The sequence below is a fragment of the Odontesthes bonariensis genome, chromosome 5, assembly GCF_027942865.1.
Source record: "Odontesthes bonariensis isolate fOdoBon6 chromosome 5, fOdoBon6.hap1, whole genome shotgun sequence".
NCBI classification, from domain to species: Eukaryota; Metazoa; Chordata; class Actinopteri; order Atheriniformes; family Atherinopsidae; genus Odontesthes; species Odontesthes bonariensis.
Window position 1 is genome coordinate 33,508,102 of NC_134510.1, and position 21,245 is coordinate 33,529,346.

At 39.8% G+C, this 21,245-nt stretch overlaps 2 protein-coding genes across 14 annotated transcripts in view; one reads left to right on the forward strand and one right to left on the reverse strand.

The window, feature by feature from the left end:
- Positions 1 to 21,245, forward strand: part of LOC142380376 (fucolectin-like) — a 173,546-nt gene that overhangs the window by 41,914 nt on the left and 110,387 nt on the right. The window lies entirely within an intron of this gene.
- cspg5a (chondroitin sulfate proteoglycan 5a) overlaps positions 16,152 to 21,245 on the reverse strand; it is a 63,735-nt gene continuing 58,641 nt past the window's right edge. For 7 of the 13 annotated variants that reach the window (XM_075466172.1, XM_075466170.1, XM_075466167.1 and 4 more), the window contains one exon: positions 16,152 to 17,174. In XM_075466172.1, coding sequence (XP_075322287.1) covers positions 17,007 to 17,174 — 168 coding nt within the window. In that variant the 3' untranslated portion in view covers positions 16,152 to 17,006. Of the gene's footprint in view, positions 17,175 to 19,527; positions 19,630 to 21,245 lie in introns of all 13 variants that reach the window. The other 6 variants (XM_075466173.1, XM_075466168.1, XM_075466174.1 and 3 more) reach the window with 5 other exon arrangements.

Below are 21,245 nucleotides of genomic sequence, written 5' to 3' on the forward strand. Positions count from 1 at the left end.
AGCTAGTGACCAGAACACGAGAGAACTGAGGAAAACTATGGTTGAGAAAGTGGAACAAAAGACAAAACAGAAACAGGCAAGGCAAGACTACTGATTCAAGTAGTAATAAAGACAAACCATGAGAGAAACAACTAAGAACCGAAGAAAACGTGATGACTAACAAATTAATTAAAGAACACAAAACAGAGTGAAATAATTAACAAAGAAATAATCTAACCATGAAAAAGACCAAAAAAAAAGAAAAAAAAGAAAAGAAAAAACACAAATAACCATGGATCCTGACACTAAGGCCAGGAATACACTTACCTTTAATACAGAGAGGTGTGTTCATCATGGCTGCTTTGTGCATCCTGCATTTGATTAAAGTGTAGTTTGTGCACATGTGTCTGCAAGCTGTCATATGTAGGAGACTGGTGGAGGCAGAAAATGTGACCGCATGTAAGGTCACAGCGGTAAAAACTGTGGGAAGACAGGCTGGTAGAGTCAGTCCACAATTAGAGTTCTCAAGATTCACAAGTGTGCAATCTGTTAACATTTAAAAGTGGGCAGACCTGAAGCTAAGAACTGTAAGAACAGTCAAGATGAGATCAGACACACATAAAGTCAGGATCTTTCATTGGTTGGCTCTCTGCTGCAACTTTCCACCGTTCGCTGTGCTAGCAAAGTGAAGCAACGAACCTGCACGCCTGCACGCCAGGCCCCATCCCCATGAAAGGGAATGAGGAGTGAGATTGTTGATGCCTGAAAAGTGCACGTGTGAATCCTTTTAACAGATGTGCAAACTGTTTGTTTTTCCATTTCAACTTTGCCTCTGAGGATTTCAGAAAGACTGCAGCGTGTGCCAGGAAGTTGAATAAACGCATGAGAAACTGGCTAAAAAGAACCACTAACCCGACAGTCAAACTGATCACGCCTTTTTTAATACATTCATGTAACAACTTCACATTCCTATTCAGGCAATACTGGTTTTGAAATGTTGGGAAACTGCAAAAGGTTACTGAGAGCATGAATTGTGCCTCATTTCCACACACAGGTGCATTTAGTCTGTAAAACACTCTGATATACTGTATATAATGTTGGTCTACATAGGCCTATTCCTAGTTATTACATCAAGAACTGCTCAGAGGTAAAACGGCACTGCTGTATTACATTAAGGCATGAAGGTTACCCGATCCAGAATTTGGAAGAACTTTAAATCAATCTTCAAGTGCATTTGGAAAAATAACACACGTTCATTAGAGTTATGAGCCTCAGAAATTGTCACACCTCAAATGTGAGACTATGGTGGAAGACACGTTTCAACATTAACTGCTGGAATGAAACTGTGTACATCAGCTGAACTGGTGCAAAGGAACCTCTACTGAGGGAGGCCAACAAGAAGTTTAGGAAACACAATAAATTATTTTCAGAGCAGGAAAAGTTTGTACTCTGCTCTGTTGAGTCCAAATTTGAGATTTTTGGTTTCAGCTGCCGAATCTTTGAGAAACGCAGAAAAGGAGAACAGATGGCATCCGCTCGTGGGATTCCAACTGTGAAGCATGTAAGGGGAGGTGTGATGGAGCTGAAGATTTAAATAAGATAGAAGAAATTCTGCAGTGAGAAGCAATCCATCTGTTTTGAGCTCAGTGTGATTGCCATTTGTTTTTCAGCCTGACAAGGATCCGAAACCTCACTCCTGATTCTATCAGAGCCATTTAACCAACGCGAGTGAAAGATGAGAGAGAAAAAGTAAAGCACTGTTAACCTGTTAACTCCTTCAATAAGAACTCCAGGGGACTGTCTCAAGAAGATGGATGAGAATCCCAAGAGTGTGCAAAACTATAATCAAAGCTAAAGGCCCTAAGAATCTAAAATATAAGCGTTCTTCATTTTCTAACGAACTCTTTGTTTGCTACATCATTCCACATGTGTTATTTCACAGTTTGGATGAATTTAGCACCTTTCTACATTGTGAAAAGGATCCAAAACAAAGAAAAACCTACACATGTTTAGGTGTGTCCAGACTTTTGACTGTAATAGCTGGTTTGGATAAATATCACAAGAATAAAATGTATTTTCTAATCAGCAGGCAACTGTCAGATCAGTTAGTAATCAATAAATTAAGAATTTATTTAGAAAAATGGTCAGATACAAAATATCATGGCCGTGCTTTTCTTCTTCGATATCAGCTTGAGGTCAAGGAATGTGTCAGTGAGCGCTGGTTATCTCTTGAGTGTAAACAAGTAGATGTAAAGAAACACTTTTTTATTATTCATTATCCAACAGAGTATAAACTTTTTTCACAGAACCTGCAGCTTAAAGAATCCTTCAGTGTTCCTGACTCTAAACATTTAGTTTTTCTCAGTTGCTTAAGTTATTAAAGTGTAGGAATCTGGAGTGTGAATCAGCTGCCAGAGGAAGTTAGTAGTTCCCTGAAACAAATTGTAAGCATGAGTCCATTTTATTTAGGTCCATGTTTGCCCCGTAAACTGCACAGTCCTGGTTCAATGGAGACACTTAAAACATGATTTACTTACATAACTGCACAATAAAGTTCTGCTTCCCTGAATGAGAGCCTCTCATAAACTCCAACCGAATGCAAAATACACATTCAGAGAACGATTTAGATGATCAGCCAGGACAGTGAGACGTGGGGTCAGTTCATCAGAGGTTGCCCGAGCTGAGTGTCCACGGTTTGGGCTTCTGCAGCTCACTGACCACAGAGGCCGGCAGCGAGCGCGTGCTGACCGGGCTGCAGACTGAGCAAGGAGGAGAAGGTGGATACAAGTCGTCCGCCCACCTTAAGACTCGCCTTTTGGCTCTGGTGGGGCCGTTCACAATTTTGGTAGTCGGCCCGTTGAGGACTCGGGGTTTGGTTTGGGGCATCCTGTAGAGATAGATGTCGTATTTTGCAAAAGGTCCTTTGGAAGGCTTTAACTTGATCCTCTTGTTGAGGTGGAGCTCCAAGTCGATGGTTACCTTACAGTGTAGAAAGAGACTTGTTACCAATGTGCAAACGTACAAGTAAACTGACGGAAATACAGGAATTTAATTGATTTATGGATAAAAAAATGACATTATAGCCACAGAAAATAAGTCCTGAACATTAACTGTGGCACCATTTGAAAAAGATATACGCACTGTCAATCCCTCACTATACCTCACTGTACACTGAGTCTGCTTCTGCTAAAGCACGACCGCTCTACAATATTTAGCACTCAAACCCATAGAAGATACCATCAGTATACGCCTCAACAAATCTCCCTGAATCAAAGTGGCTCATTGTATTTTGATGAAATTCAGATTTTACTTACATAATTAATATACTCAATATCCAGCTAAAGGAAATCTGTTGCTAATCAGAGACCTCTTTCTCCCTTCACACCAATAGTTTTAAAAGAATTTAAACACATACAAAAAGACACACGGCCATTATTTAGGTTCTCAGGGGACAGGACCCTGGGGGACCAGGGTTTGTCTTCTCTTACCAGTTCATCCGTACAAGTGGCTTTCAAATGTGAAGGCCCTGAGGTGCAAAAATAACACTGAAGCAAAACAACAATATCACATAACATTTCAAGATGATTTGGCAGCATGTCAGATAACACAACAAGATTCCAGAAAACACATTTCAAGAAATGCTTTTGTGATATTTTGTTGATTTGTATTTGTGTTTTCTTTAATATTGCATTGATTTGAACAGTGGCCATTTTCCTTTATGATACACTATATTGATAATTCACAGCTTGTGGTTTGAAAATAGGCACTGTGGGTTAAATCCACTGCAAACAAATCTCAAAACTGCAGAATTACTGCCTAAAGGTTGTATGCTTCTGCCAACCAATTAAGGTGCACCTTATAACCGTCCCTGTCCAGTCCCATATATGTCAAAAGAATTTCAAAGGAATGGGATATATTATGGTACGAGGAGTAAAACTGATTCTGAGAAAACGCTCGCAGAATGCTACAGCAAAAGGGCAGCAAACTGCAGAAAATGGATACTTTTAGTCACCAATACAATATCTGACCAAAGGTAGAACATATAGTTGCAATCTTCCCTTCAAATGGTTGAGCCATGCTGTGTAACAGCCATACTATGAGCTGGATGATGCTGTACTTGAGAAATGTTGTAGTTACTAGAACTTGGGAATTAGCTCTAAACACAAAGCTGATGTGAGTGTCATTAGTGAAGCTGTTGTTTTGTTGAAAACCGAAGAATATGACAATATAAAGTGATGAATTCAAGATAAAATCAGATCAGCGAAATGATCATGAAATATCCACTTTGCTCTAAATGTTTTCATCTCATGAGGAGTTACCCTTTGGGAGACAAAATGCCATGACAAATGGCAAAAAGCTAAATATGAACTGAGTTGTTTACATGAGAAATAGTAGTCTCCGAAGATGAATTAGCACAGAAAATATCATCACCCTTTAATGGAGAAAAGACAACATTCCACCTGCAGTTTTTGACAAATGGGGGATTGTGTTATATAAATGGATCCAAAACAAAGAATCCTCCACTTCTAAAAAGGCACGGGCCAAGACTTATAGTCACAGGAGGCCTATCATCATCTTCATCAGAGTAAAGTCTCTGCAGAGGCGAGCAGTTGTGTCACATCACTTTCAGCTCTCTGAAGTTGCTGCCATCATGCTGCTCTGCAGCCAAACCAGTCACTTACTCTCATGTAATGCAGGAGGACAGGGGAATCTATTCAGCTTTGGACTGGTTATGTATCGCCAGATTTCCATCAGAAAAGAAGCCAGAGTGTCCTGTTCTGATCACCAGCATTCCTCAGAGCCTCATTAGTAAACTAGACGGTGCCAGACTGATTCATTTAGAATTACAGGGTAGGGAGAGGGAGTTGGTTAGAGAGTAAGAAACGCTCTCCAAACCTCCCCTCTTGCTTTTTTTTCATTCCTTTTGGTTTCAGTCCCTGCTTTTCAGGCAGCTTTGTTAGGCACACTGTGGGCTTCCCTGCGCATGCATGTAAATCTAAACTAACAGCACTTGTGCTGTTTCCTGGCTCCGCAAACATACGGGTCACCAACTGTGTGTGGTCATTAAAAAGGAAAAAACATGTTAATCTCATATTGTACATTTTGTGTTCAGTTCAGCATGTGTGTAACTTACATCCGTACATCCATGACTTTGTGTGTGCTTGAGTGTGCACGCCTCCTTCGTGGACTACTACTTGTGTTTGCCAGCCAATCACAACAGCCACTTCAGAATCCTAACACCATCATTCCACCACACTGTCAGCCAATCACTGGCTGCTGATGAATCCCGGGTCCCATCTGGCTTGAAAAATATAATCTTCACACGCTTTCACCACATCGTCTCTTTTTTTCCTTCACCCCCTCTTGGGTTCTCTGCATCCCTCATATTGCATTTTGTCCTGAAATTCTCAAAGAGAGTAATCTGCATTTCATTTAAATGAAATGAAAGTACCTTACTGCATTTACTCAGGTTACTGGGTAGTTTTGAGGTTCTTTTACTTTAATTATTCTGTTATGACCCTTTCTTCCTTTTCATTACATTTTAGAAAGACTTAGGGTGTTTTTTAATCCACGATACAAATTCATGCACTGTCAAGAATTCTGTTTTTGTCAACAGACTTGTGAGTAAAAAATGAAATTATCTCCAGAAGAAAAGATCACAATGCAAAAGAGATTTGAGTATCAAAACTGCGTTGGAACAATTAGCAGTCACTGGATCCTCTGAGCAGCTCCCTGACGAGTAAAATAACTGATACAAAGCAGAAGATGGCAGAAAAGTACGACCAAGCAGTATTTTAGTTTGTCTTTGTCTTCTTCAATAGTGGCAGTTAAAGGGATAGTTCGCTTCTTTTTTTTTTTTAATATTTTTTGGGGCTTTTTATGCCTTTAATGGATAGACAGTTGGAGAGAGACAGGAAGCAGAGAGATGGGGAAGATATGCAGCAAAGGGCCATCCAGTGCGGGACTCGAACCGGGGCCCGCTGCAGCGAGGACTGTAGCCTCTGTACATGGGGTGGCTGCTTAACCCACTACGCCACCGACCGCCCCAGTTTGCCTCTTTTGACATGAAGCTGAATGACATCCTATATTAGCAATATCATTTATGAACATGTTCTTACCCTCCGCTGCGAGTTCCAGCCTCGTTTTGGCGTTGACGAAGGTAGTCCGGCTAGTTTGCTAGGGTCCCGAAAATAAAGCGTTTTGCTTCTCAAAACAATATGCATTCAAAAGAGTAATACATTCGCAACACAAAATCGTCCATCCAGAAAAAGTCAGACCTCACAATCGCTTGGCGCTATTTTCTCTCCCTTCATATCAATGCATTCAGCCACCTGCCGATAGCTGCACCTGTTACGGTGTTTACTGCTCAGAAGCAGGGGAGTGCTCGGTCTGCTCTTCGGTCTGCACGGTTTACACAGCCCGTAGTGATACGAGGGTAGACCAAAACAAGGCTGGAACTCAGCTCACAGGACGCAGCGGGGGGTAAGTCAATGTTCATAAATGATATTGCTAATATGGGATGTCATACAGCTTCATGTCAAAAGAGGCGAACTATCCCTTTAACAACAACAGTTGAAGTCAAGTTGAGTCTTAGACACCAAGAAAAATAAAACTGCACATAGGATGAGGAAACCGCAGAGGGGTCCACTGTTGATCTGTGCAACATATCTGCCCATGATCTCTGCGGAAGATTAATTGAAAGAAAACCTTTCCTTTGTCCTCGCCACACAAGTCAGGGTAAGAAATTTACATCCAAACAAGCCTGACAAATTCTGTGAGTTCTGTGGACTGATAGAGTTGAGATGTGACCTTTTTTGGAGGAAAAAATAGCAAAGAATTTAATTAGAAAATAACTCTGTGAGTGTTGGGTTGTGCTTTGGGCTTGAGTTGTTCCCAGAGGTAAATGTTTCAGTGGAACAACGAAGAATGGTTTCAGATAAAACCAGCAAATTCTGAAAGTGAACATCACACTATTTGTAAAATCAATGAGTGTGAACTGAGTATTTCAAGAGCAGTTGGTGGCTGGTTTACAGTCTGTCTGTGTCAGCCTCCACAGAGTAAAGGACTGCCTGCAAGCTCCCAACGCAGGGCCCCCGAAGATGACACCACGTATTGATTGATTGCAGAGTGGTTGAAAGTTGGTGTACACCGAACAGGAAAAATGCATTATCACCATTTGAAGCAGCTGGTTTTAAGAGAATAAGAATTGTCTTTCCACGGTGACCTTTTTCCCGAGTCAAGGCAGCAACCAACAAAATAAAAACACAAACACGAGAGCCCTACGTTGTTCACCATACTTTGGATAATGCCCCCAAGTGGCTGAGATGTGTATTTCCAGGGGCTGAACCTTCCAGGCCCCCTGAAAAGCTACAGTGAACCATAAAATGATCTTGTACCTCATAATTGACCATCCTAGATATCATTAAAAAAAAGCAAAAGAAAAAAAACTGGACAGAACTTCATGGAGCAATGCCTGTGGGAAAGGCTCAAGAATCTCACTGCACTAGATGTTGTCGGCAAGAAGAATGCACAAAAAATCTGTCCCTACAAGCTCTGATACCTCTGAAAGGAGAAGCACTGATCATGCATGCATTTTTCTTTAAAAAGACAAAGGAAATCACATGGAAAAAAGCTTTCTTGCATTATTAAAAATTGTGTCAGTTTTAACCTACTTTGTGGAAACCAGGTCATGTTTTACACCCTCGGCCATTTTTAATAACAGCTTGTTAGGCTACAGGTGCACTCTTGCATGCCATTGTACTTTGCAATTTAAGAATTTTTATACAAAATATAATACACATGTAATGCTGATGTTATGGATTAAACCACAAGATCTCAACTGCTAAGAGCCACCCAGATGCCCATCAGATAAATCTGACTCTAAATGAAAGATTTATAAAGGCATGGTAAAGTTAGTGATGATTTTGTGTTGATTTTCATCTCCACACTAGGGATTGTTTGGGATTTTTCCGTCATGCATTGATATCATCGTTATTACTGATGACCGTCATTTTAAATTAAATTAGGTTTGCTGCAGAGACCAAAAACTGAAATCTGTCTAGACTTGTGATGGAGGCAGTACTGCATGTGCTTGTGCAATGAGCCCACTGTAAGTGACAGCTGGACTGCAGTGTGGGAAAAAAAGCCGGATTAGGTTTGTCTGCAGAGGTCGCACGCTGCAACGTTCAGCCTAAAGTGGAGTTGAGAGCAGTTTTAATGCTGTAATAGTCTACATTTTATTACTAGATGACAGTAAAGTTCTATAAGAGTCTTTTAATCTGACTCGTCCGTCCATGTTTGGGATAGTGTGTGTGTACAAGTGAAAGCAGAGAATGCCGAAGGTCATAGAGATTGGATCTAAATGTGAAGCTTCAGACTGGGTTTCCATAGCAACAACGCCCGCTGTCTGAAGATGCATAAAATCTCTGCCAGCAGCAGATAAATGAGAGTGGAAACAAGAGAAAAGAGAAGGAGAGGGATGCTGAGAAACTGCTCAAAAGTGGACATGGAAAACACACATGCTCACATGGTGGTAATATGTCCCGTAACTGCTGTAATAAATACGGATCGATGCCTTTCTGTCTTCACTCAGATGGATCGGGTGTTGGGATGATGGCATCTGATTAAAGCTTATGATTAAAATCCATCCCTGTAACATACTGCTCCTGCTGTAAACATTAACACAATAATGAGAATGCTTCATGGAATATTTTCAACCACTGACCTTAAACCTTATGATCTAATTCTTAGAAAGGAAACGACCACGAGTTAAACCGCTATATACTCATTTTATATGTCTACATTTATTGCCCGTAAAGATATCCATTAGCTTTCAAAGCTGTATGAATATTCCATCATTTTATTTTACAGCCAGTATTTGCTAATAACTTCATCATGTCTTACACTTTTTGGCTACTGTCAGAACAAAGTTTTTGCATGGGCTCAATAAGGAAAAACTGTCCCATCACATCTGCTTTTTATTTCTTATTTACTTCAACATTCCCACACTCTTGAACCCACCTCATTCTCATTTTTGTTATTGCTACTCTGGTTTGGTGGGCTTTTTGTCCACTTTTCCCACTCGTCGTTGTTTTTCATGCTATCATTTGCATAATCCTCCTCTATGGCCATCTCAAGCTGCTTATGAGAGGCATCTCCATCAGTCATCTGATTAACTCAACTCCATCACCATCAGTGTCTAGACTTCCTTTGAAAAACCAATCAGCTGTGACTACACCAGGTTCCAAAAGGAAAAATCCTTCTTTACTTTGTATATTCATATAAGTCTGTGGGTTTTCTTTAGTTCTTTGATTTTGTGCTGTTGTTTTTGTCTCCGTGTTTGTTATTCAAGTTCAAGTTTAAAAAAAAAATGCATTCAGTTAAATCTTGATATCAAATCTCATAGATTGTCGTGTTACTTGTCATGAAAGACTTAATTTTTTACCTTGGTTGTGTGGCTCTGATCAGAAAAGACAGTTTATCTGGCTTATTTCATTAGATAATCTCCTACTTTTGCTTTAGCATCAATTAAAGCCAAGAAAGTGAAGCCTAAATTGCTTAATTTTGCTTCACAGGAAAACTGGTCACTTAAGAAGAGAGACAAAGCTGATTGAACAAGGTTTGCTTTACTGCTGATCCCTAAAGGGAGGAGACCGTAAAGCAATGGACATGAAACATCAGTGATAAAAAAAACAATTTGTGGCTATTATGAACTACTTTTTTTGGGCAATAATGTATTGAAATTAGATTTAGTTATATAAACAAGCACATAAAGGTTCAGTCTTTCACAGTGTTGCTCTCAGAAGGACAGCGGCACCTCCCCCATTCTGCCTCCTTTCTCCCTGATGGTAATGTAATGCCCACTTGTTGCCATGGCGTTCGCTGGTACTTCTTGCTTTGCTCGTTTCAATTCAGAGGACCCTCCTTTAGTGTCAGCATGTCTGTTTGAGCATGTGCAGTCATGTGCCAGCTTCAACAAGTGTGTGTGTGTAAAAGGGTGACAGGAATAAAGAGAGTGATAATCGCTGTTGTTGCTGTTTTTGTAGCCTGCCTACTGCTGTTTGCTATTCTGTCTAGATAAAAAGTCTTTTATTTTACCTTCTAGGGGCTGAAATGCTCTCTTAGCCCTCTTTCTATTTATCTGAAGAAAGGGAAGGGTATCCAAACCTTCCCCCACCCTCCATCCATTAGCACCCCTCTACCCTGGGAAGGATTCACCACAATGCTGTTGTTTAATGCGCCGCTTTCGCACCGTACCAAAGGAGAAACCAGACAAAAGGCTGCAGGCACTGCGGCCTCTTCTTAGACGCATTCATTCCTGTTTATAAGCTCTGGGAGAATGTGGGTGTTTTTACGGACCACTGTGTGTATTAAATTTTTAAAATTTAAACACCACATTTATACAAAAGTGCCAAGACTTGTCAAAGGGTTTTAGAAAAAAAAGTTGAAATTTGGACTTCAGAAAACAGGAAAAAATAGACTACCGCTATGTTGTTTTGTCTTGAGACTTAGAGGCACAGATTTTGAGATCTTTAAACAAGAAAACTGAAAGACTTGGCGTTTGATTTGAGACTTACCTTGACTGTCTTGAAGTTTCATTTGAGCTAGTGTTGGAAACAGCTTTTTAACCCTGGCTTGAAAGACTTGAGACACAAAATAAGATGCATCCTGTGACACTTAAAATGAAAGTGTTGTGTCTGATGACTTGAAGCTTTACTTGAACATGTTTATTACAATGATTCATATTGTCCTCTATGATTATAGGAACAAAGGCTGTTTGGTATTCCCTCATCACTCTCCCCTTCCCTATTGGTCAGCCAATCTATGTCCTGGTCACATGACCTTATGTGATTTCCTTTTAAAACACACCTGTGATGTTTTTCACCTTTACACCATGAAAAAGACTCCTGTGAGTCGAAACGCGTCGGTTCGTGTGAAAAAATAAAACAAAGGACTTAACAGCAGAGTTGCCTTGGGACCTTCCTTCTTTTTGATGTTTAAGATGCCCCTTTTCCCTTGAAGAGCACCTGCACTACACATTTAACGGAGACCCAAGGCAGCGCTCTCCCATCTCTCTCTTTTATTATAGGTATTTGAAACTTCCATCCATCCATCCATTATCTATACCGCTGAATCCGTCGGTCGGGTCGCGGGTTATTTGAAACTTGTCTCAAGTAATTCACGAGGTGACTTTAAACTTACATGACTTGAGAGTCAACTTCAAAGTCCAGGGTGTAGTGCATAGTGACGTCTTATAACACATTTTGTAGATTGCAACCAACTGAGTACCCTTCACCTCACCCTGCTCTTTAAAGCATATTGGGCAAATGTTTCTGGAAAAACACGTATGGCCGGCGACTCTGGAGCCAGTGTTCGATTCAACCCTTTGGGCCTACTGTATAAAGATGGTGGTACAACATGGCAAACCTTTTTTTATTTCCAGGGTATCAAATAATGCTGTAGTGTCTAAGTTGTTCCTTGTCCCTTGGCTCCGGACACACATTGTGGTAATATTAGATGCTAACAGCAAATGTCATTATGGTGTGTACACTTATGAACATTCATCGAGGTCCACATATACTGGTACGCTGGTCCTTGTTCATTTATGTGCTGTTTACGTTCAGTTTCACTTAAGTTGGCATCTCACTACTCACTCATTTGCTAGTTAAGATTTAGGCAAGAAACTTTGTGGCTAAGTTTAGGAACAAAAAGTACTTGGTTAGGTGAAGGATAGGTTTTGATAAGGTGTAAAAAACACTTCATGATGTTCATAATGCAGCATGTTGGGTAATGACGGGTTAAAAGCTGATGGTGAATTCTTCCTTCATCGTTGGCAAGTTACACCTGGGGTCCTGACAAAATGGCAATGTATAATGCTGCTGGAGTGAGAACAGGCTAACGTTGCAAAGCATGTCTAGCTGCAACCCAAGGTTGAATCATCCAACTTTGCCCACATCCAAACTTATGTTGTGCCTCTTTAATCTTGTATAAATTCTACAAAGAGGTTTACATGTTTCTCATTCCCCTTGATAGTAGTACAGTGCCTCTTCAAATATGAATTGATATTGCGTCCTATATTCAGCATTCAGCACTTTTTCTGTACAATCTGATGAATAAATTGGAAGCAATGTGTCTTGACATGTGGACTCAGGGGTTGAACGACTTGCTGAGCAATCAGCTGCCCCAGGGTTGGGCTGCAGAGTTAGGGGTTAGCGAGCTGCTCCTAATGTAACATGATGAACGACTTGGATGTGGATGGGGTAGGATAGTCAAACTTCTCCTTCCCACAGGTCAAAGCGAGAGGCTACTCTGACATGGTGGAGTAGCAAGGCTTCTTTAGATGTAAATGACTTGTTCTGTGGTTGTAAAACCTCAATATTTCTCATTTTAACACAATTCCATACCAACAAAAGCAATTATAGATATTGCATTTCTGCAGAAAGCTTGCCCTAAATGTTACACACTGAAACTTTTAGACATACTGTATGAGCTGAAGTCTTATGTAAGATCTAAGAGAGGGGTGACTTTCAGACTCTTCTCAAATTATTTAACTTTACTTGACCTTATGAGGAATTCTGACTTAGACTTGTCTATAACAAACAAAAAGCTTACCTTGAAAATGTATAACCTGAGATCACTTGAATCTTTGTAACATTCTTCTGTAAACCTGAGATAAGTCTTGAATCACTTAGACTTGAAACTTTACTTTTGACTTGAGATATCTTTTGTAATATTTTAAAGTCTTACTTGATCTTTTGTCCATCACCTTGAGAGATTCCATAAATTTGTCTCTAATGATGAATCCTGTTGAGCGACTTTCAAACCCTTTTCAAATTACCTGACTTTGCTTGAACTTGTTCACTTACGAAAGGTTCTGACTGAACATGTACTTGACCAGAATGACTTAAAACTGGACTTAATTCTTGTCTAGGACTAATTCTGAATTACTTTAGGCTTATCTGATACCTTGCTCAAACAGACATGAATTGTATTTCCGTTGTAGGACAACTTGATTCTTGATCTTGTCTCAAATTATTTGAGATTTAACTTTTACTTTCTTGCTATGGGCGGCTGTGGCTCAGTGGTTAGAGTCGGTCGTCCAATAACCAGAAGGTTGGCGGTTCAATTGCCATTCTCGCCACTCAAAAATTGGTGAAACTGACAGCTGGAGGGACATTTGAGGGGTGTCAGCCCACCTCCTTGTCATGGCTGATATGCCCATGAGCAAGCCACTGTACCCCTATGCTCCCTGGGTGCTGTGAATGGCTGCCTACCAGTGGCATCTTCCATACTCTATGAGTGTGACCCTGTGCATGTGGCTGTTCAACAGGTGCCAACAGCAGAGGACAAATTTTGTGTGTATGATCTTAATCTCATTTGATTTTACCTTCAGTCATATCAGTACTCCTGACATAAAACGTGAATTGACAGACTTGAGACATGAATTGTGATCACTGAGATGAGCAAAAATGTTAAGAAGAGAGACTGCATAGGCAAAAAAGTGCAAATGTATGTGTGTGTGTGTGTGTGTGTGTGTGTGCATGAAAAGCTGGAGGACGTTTTGTACAAATATGAAAGTAAATGTGAATATGTTTGTGTGTGCTCACTCTATTGTGCTTGTTCAGCCTCCTGAATGAAACAAAAAGTTCCCCTCGAATACGAGTGGGAGGTGTTCATATACTGCAGCTTTGTGTGGGCATTCGAGAGATTTTTCCTTTATGTCCGAGTGGGAAAAAAAAAAGCAATTATCTAATCTGTGTCTCTAATACATCGAAGCCATGAAAACATATCAACGACAAATACATTTTTGTTTGGACTGGAAAGTAGTGTAGATAAAGCCTCTTTTTTCCCCCTTTTTTTTAACCATTAAACTTCAAAGAAAGGGTCTACAGCGAATGTATTCATCTCATTCTATTAAAGCACAGCATGTGCCTCCAAAAATGTCATTTATTGTGTCATTGAGTGTGAACATGTCAGCATATGTGTCCAGCTGAAAACAGGGTAAGCATCTCTAGAGGCAGGAAACATGCAGAAGCAGCAGACTTGTTCCTGGTGTTTGCTGTCATGATTTATATGCTGTGAGGATATATTTATATAAATATATATATTTTTTTAACAGTAGAGCCCTTTGAAATAGAAAACTTCACAGTCACATCAACTTTATTTTCATTTTGATCCTTGAACAAAGTTTTCCAGAATAAAGTAGAACAATCTTTATTAGATTTTGGCTATTTTTTTTTAATTTTTCTAATGATTTTTATTTTATTTTACAACAAATTTAATCCCACATTTTTAGTAGCGGGTACAATTATTCTATAACAAAATTAAGTTTTATATATTCTGATGAGGAATATGCTGGTAGAAAACTGATGTTATAGATCTTAGAATAGATTTTAAAGGGTTTGACTTATCCATATGAGTTATGTGGTGTTTATGATGCACATTTTCTGGCACATTTTTAATCAACATGGCATCGTAGACAGACAATAATCCTGGAGTTCTGTCCTGATATGCAACCTACTATTGTACCTCAACAAAAATCTTCTAATAATACGTTGAGTTTAATTAAGATATTTAAACCTGAAAAAAACATCCATGATAATAATCTGTAGTTTAGTTGTTCCCAAAGTAATTTTGAAATACCAGTTCAGTCATCTCCATGATAACTGAGCCGACTGTGAATGGGATCCAATACAGTGCAAAACTCGTATGTCTGTGCTTGTCCTGTTGGATCTCAGTGCTGCATTTGATACGATCAATCACCATATTCTATTACAAAGGCTTCAACATGTTATTGGGATTAAAGGAATTGTATTAGGCTGGTTTCAGTCATATTTATCTGATAGATTCCAGTTTGTTTTTGTAAACGAAGAATCTTCCTCGCACACCAGAGTAAGCTATGGAGCTCCACAGGGTTCTGTGTCTGAGTGCTTTAGACAAAACTCCAGATGGTATTTCCTTGGCTTCAAGCACTACAGTGCTCATAACTTCATAACCTTGAAGTTATTTTTTTACCAGAATCTGTCCTTTGATGCACATATAAAACAGGTTTCTATAACTTCCCACTTTCACCATGGTAATATTGCCAAAATCAGGAATATCTTGTCTCAGAGTGATGCAGAAAAACTGCTCCATGCATTTGTTACTTCAAGATTGGACTACTGTAATTTTTTATCATTGGGCTGTCCCACATATTCTCTGAAAAGCCTTCAGCTGATCCAAAATGCTGCAGCCAGGGTTCTGATGAGAACTAACAGGAGAGGTCATATTTCTCCAGTTTTAGCTTCTCTTCATTGGCTCCCTGTGTATCCTTTGACTGGGTTTATGGTGTTTATTGTCACCTCTTTTCTGTCCTCTGAAACCCCAGCTGGTCGAGGCGGATGGCCACCCTTCCTGAGTCTGGTTCTGCCAGAAGTTTCTTCCTGTTAAAGGGGAGCTGTTTCTCTCCACAGTCGCCTCGTGCACACTAAGGACAGGAGACTCGACTGAAGAGAAGTTTCGGTGCAATCTGTTGGTTTTCTTAGCAAGGAAATTGTTGTTGAATTGACTTTGTATGTATGAATTTGACTAATTTTGAATTTACTTAATTGGATTTGATTGGATTATGATCACAATGAATTGGACTCTAATTGGCTTGAATTGCACAGTATCATTGAAGTGCCTGGAGATTACTTTTGTTGTGATTTTCTGCTATATAAATAAACTGAATTGAATTATTGTTTGCAAATGTCTCAGTAAATCCCTGTATCCGTTTCCTGTTTTCCTGGCAATATATAAAGAAATGAGGGCTGGCTCAAGCATCAGCTGAGTACTGTATATTGTTTAAAAGCTTTAGAAAAAGAAGAAATTGTGTTTATATTTCTTGTGAAATACCTTTTAAATGTAATGTAGTTTAATATAATTGACATGTGAAAATGTTTTCTGATAAGCTAGAGGAAGTAAAAAGGGAAAAATGAAGCTTTTAGTTGTAATATGATTGTAGAACGGAACTTTCAACTGTAGGTGTAGTGATTAGGGGATCAAAAAGTACCTCAACCGGACAGTGTTTGTTTAGGCAAGGAAGAGCAGAAGGACAAGGACTGAAGAAGCTGCATTCAAAGCCATGCAGAGAGCGCAGAGTTCAGGGGAGAAAAGGGGAGACGACACAGAGGAAAACACAGGATCCAGAGAGGTCATGTTAAAAAGGTTTATTTCAACAACTGTCTGAATCTCGATTGTTTATTCTCTGTTCGAAGTCCCAAAAAAGTACAAAAAAAAACAACAAACAAGTACATCAAAGGATTAGAAATCACATCAATGAAAACCAAGACACATTGTGTTGCTTCTTTTAAATCAATCCAAGCAATTTTTTTTTCCAATATTTATACATACTCACTGGATTAGTCAGACAAACATCAAAACCTCTCAGTAGCTTTACTGTGTTTCCTTTTTTTTTTTACAATGACGTTTTACGTATGTTTTAAACTTCTGTATGATTTCTTTCTTTTTACAAAATACACCAATGCAGGCAGGGAAGGGGGAGGTGTACGTGTGTATACATTTAAGCGTGATTTTGTCTTCATCTTTTCACAGTATGTGTATGCTTCTCCTGTCTGCGTGTGTGTGTGTGTGTGTGTGTGCAAGTAAGAAAGAAAAGGGAGAGTCGAGTGACAGCAACGAGGAGGGGCAGGGCTGCGAAACAGGGCCAGGGCTGGATGTAAGAGGGTGTTATAAGGAGGCTGCAGGGTGGGACAGGAAGGGCGGGGTTACTTTCAGCTGGGGCAGTGACGGCGGAGGTGGTGGTGTACATTTTTTAGCAGCGAACCAGGGCCGCTCGTGGCAGTGTTGCCGCATCAGAGACAGTTGGAGATTGTGTTGGTTGGCTGGTACGTTGGCAGGCTGGTTGGTTGGATGGCTGACCGGTTAGGCGCACTCGGCAGTGGAAGAAGAGAAAGCAGGGAGGGGTTTGCCGACTCCCATTGCCGGCGCACCTTGTTTTCTGTGTCGTGTTGTCAGGTTGCTGGGGTTGTTTTACGTTTTGTTTCGTTTCACATCATGTTGTTCTGCAATGAGTTTACCTCCGAGGAGTTCTCCTCGCCCAGGACCTTGTGGTTCTCATGTTTGGGGGTCAGAGAGTTGTGGATGTTGAGGGAGTCGTCCTCCTTTGGTGGAGCCTTCACCGGGTCCTCCAGCTTGTTCTGGGAATTAGGATCATCCTACCCAAGAAGGTTTGGAGGTGGAAGGGTAGGGGGTATAAAGCACAATTAGAACCACCGCAACATAATGTTCATGTTCAGCTGCAACTCTGATCTTCCTAATTAGCAGGAAAATTAAGCTTCAGAGTTATTTTACACCCTCTGTATACAACCAGGAGTCAGTTCCCTCTAAGACAACATTCATCTTTGCTTTGACCAAAAACAAGTGAAACCAGGTCTTAAACATTAAATGATTCTGCAACTGAGAATTCATGCCTAATTTAGAGATGTTTGAAACCTTTCTGTAACAAAACGGAGGATAAAGCTGCGATGATGCTCGCTGCATTGTTCAATGCACAAGTGAATTGTTAAATCCACACAGCTGCATTCGCACAAGCACTTGAAACATCCAATGGACTCACTGCAGTCTTCATCATAAACAGTAGGTGTCACTACTTGGAAAATAACACTGCTAAACTGCAGGGAGTTAAATAGGAAGTAAAGTATGCATACACAAATATAACAAGACAGTTTTAACTGATATATTTTACTTTTAATGCTATTTTATGTTTTATAACATTGGCTATAGTTATATCTTCATGGGTTTTTGATGGTTCATACAAACTACAGTTTATTGCTTGCTTTGGTCAAGCATTACACCAATCATCTGTACACCAGTCATACTGCGGAAAAGCAAATTTTTCAAACATTAGAACTGGACATAGAACTAAATATTCTGTCACTGAATGTTATCAGACTCACGCAGAATCATCCAGCATTTTTTTTCTGCTGGAAGGTTTGAAAAAAGCAAAGATGATATTTGGTTTGATCCGCTTTTTGAAAGGATTAATGCAATTAATTGAGTTTCATGCGTCGAAACAGATTTTCATGTTCCATCATTGTGCTTTAAAGGACCACACGGATGTGTTTGTATTTGAGATCTTTTCATCTTTCGAGGTAGCCACTGACTTCCATTCACACCTGCACAACATTTAAATCAGTATGTAGAGGCTGCCGCAGCTTAGTGGAATAAATAAAGCATAATTACTGTTGCTGATGCTAATTGTAACACCTGTTATGTTTCTGGCCCAACAAATCAAATAGCTTGCCGTGAAAAAGACATGATGTGTAAGATAATTTTTGCTGTTATCAGTTTTGCAATCAAGTTTAAAGAGTTGGCAAAAATATTTAACAAATTGTACAGAAGTGAATGGAAACCAATGAAAACATGAAATGCATCAGAAATAACACTTTACTTCAACCTTCAGAATCTAGCATTTATAAGCAATGCATAAACGCAGTGTTTGTTACTTTTTGAGCATAATAATTCATGCTTATCATCAGTGGCTAAAGAGAAGTGTTTTTGTTGATGCACAATGCATTCTATGTGTATTAAATTGATTAAACCTTGCATAAATACATCTGCACAATCCTTTAAATACTGCAATAATGGAGCTAAATGTTCATGAAAATCAAAATTCTGCTATTAGAGCAACACCGGCTCCAGGAGCAGCCATTTCAGTGGTCAAAATGCGTCACTGTTTGAAGATCATCATGCTCGGCTGACATGTTGTGTTTGGGTGAGGAGACACTGAGGTGAGCTACATGAGCGACAACAACCCTCCCTCCCCTTTCCCCCTCAGGCAACCCAGACAGCACATGCACATCTACATGCAAGTCCCTTAGAATGCACCCCATAGCCTGTAATAATCGCTCATGCAGAACTCCTCCTGTCTCCGTCATCCTTTCTTTGTTCCTGAATCAAAAGAAGGAAATGATCCACCTTGGCTGATTATCTGTGTGTACCACCTTCATACATACCCAAGCAGTTGCTGGAGGAAAAAACATTTGGTTTGAGAGGTTTTAGCTTAATTCATCCGCATTTAATTAAGGTCAGAGGGGAAAAATTGATTGCAGAGTCCATTTTAGCTCTGATTTCAAGCCTCTTATCCCCATTAATTTTGCATGGCATAATCGACTCGGCTGCACCGAGGCATCCTGGGGCATCAGTCTGCGCCTCTTTGTCACAATCACAACTACTCTGGAGAGAGCCAACCCATACACACACACACACACACACACACACACACACACACACACACACACACACACACACGCAGTCACGCACACACACACACAAGCAGAGTTTGGTGAGATATAGCTGCACTCATTCACACACACACACACACAGTCACGCACACACACACACAAGCAGAGTTTGGTGAGATATAGCTGCACTCATTCACACACACAGACACATACGCATCAAATTCAAGACCCTGAGGACTGTGCCATTTGCAAACACTCCCTAATTGAATGTTTGCATTTGAAGTCAATGGCACTTTTAGAGAGGAAGAGCAGTGAGAGGATTTACCCGATGGCTGTTGGCCTAGATAGTAACTTCAGGCAGGACGTGTGGGTATGTCACTTCCATGGTTACAGGATATGGGCCCTCTGTCCTCCCGTCAGCATGAAACTGGAAAATGTTTGTGTTTGTTGGATTTCATTGCCGTTGTGCATGGGTGGAGGGGTGTGGGCAGTGGGTGGGAGCACAGAGCCACGAAGACTTTTGTGTGGGAGTAATTTAGGGGTGTAGGAACAGAGATATACAGGGTTCTGATGATGATGAAGATGATGGAGGCACATGGAGAGTTCCTGGCGTCCTTTTCTAAAGTGTTGGATTATAATTTGGTTTCCAGATGTAAAAGATGTCAAAGCATTAGGAATTTATTTTCATGTTAACATTATCATATAGACACAATCACTGTGGACTTTCTTTAAGCTTTCAGAATTCTGGGACAAACCCACCCTCTCAACATTTCAGTCTTCTCTAATTTTCAAAAGCTACAGTTTTATTTGATTATTTCATCCTTCAAATAATTGTGAATACACTTTCTGGAACGATTTGATCAGAATAAATTTTTTTGTTACTTTTTCTTTGGAGCATTGTGGCATTAATAATATAAAAAGCAGATTCTTCGGTGACCTATCCAGGGTGTACCCTGCCTCTCGTCCAATGACAGCTGGGATAGGTTCCAGTTACCCCCGTAACCTGAATTGGATTAAACGGGTATAGAAGACGGATGGATGAATGGATGGATGATGGAAAGTCTATTGTCTCCTTCTCAGGATGAATTCTAACCCCTTCTTGAAATCCCTCAACTTTTTGTCCAGCACGATTACCAGTTACATTTCTTCAAATTTTCCAGTGCTTTTTGCTCTTGACTGAATGAAATTGCTTTAGCACTATTTAGTAAACGTTAGAATGTGACATATTAAGTATTACATCCACTAAACCACTTCAAAGGACATTTGTGAGTATGTTGAAATGAAGGCTTCGGGTTTAATTTAGACCGGATGTAAATTTCGCTCAAGTGAAATAACACAATTCCAGGACAATTTGAGAAATTGTCACAAAACATCGTCTTTTAATATATGATCTGGATCTGACATTTTAAAGTTCCAGTAATGGATGTTGTGATATCTAGCGGCTCAAACTGTAATCAATTAGATATGGACAGCAAAAACATTCAAGGCCCATTCTGCAGTAGGTGTTTGCTTAGCCTCTTTTGGGCTGCTGTATTAACAAGATGGTGCAACATGGCAACTGTGTCTTTAAACTTAAAGTACCCATTTAAAGGTTAAAAGATATTTATTTTTATGCTATTTTACATGAATTAAATCATAATTTTCAATATCATATTCAATTTCTGCAGCTATCCTGCTTGAATGTTACACAATAGAAGTTTAAGAGTCAAATCAGTCCACATTAGGAGAAAGAAAGGGAAGTGGTGCTTCACCTTTCTTTACTTTTGTTTTCTCTTGCTGTTCGATTCAAGGATATACACAACATGGTTAGGTTTTAGCGTTAAAATTACTGGAACTGAAAACTAAAATTATCATTAGTTAAAATAAATAACACTTTGCTTTAAGACAAAAGCAACTGCTAAAGCATCTATTTTTTAGTTTACAGGGTTATCAGTTGTCAGTAAAATTGATTTTCACTCAATGAGCATCATCTGCACCGTTGTTTGTAAGTGATCAGATTTGGATTTTAGGATATCTTCATTCTATCTTCTTGGCTTTTTTTGG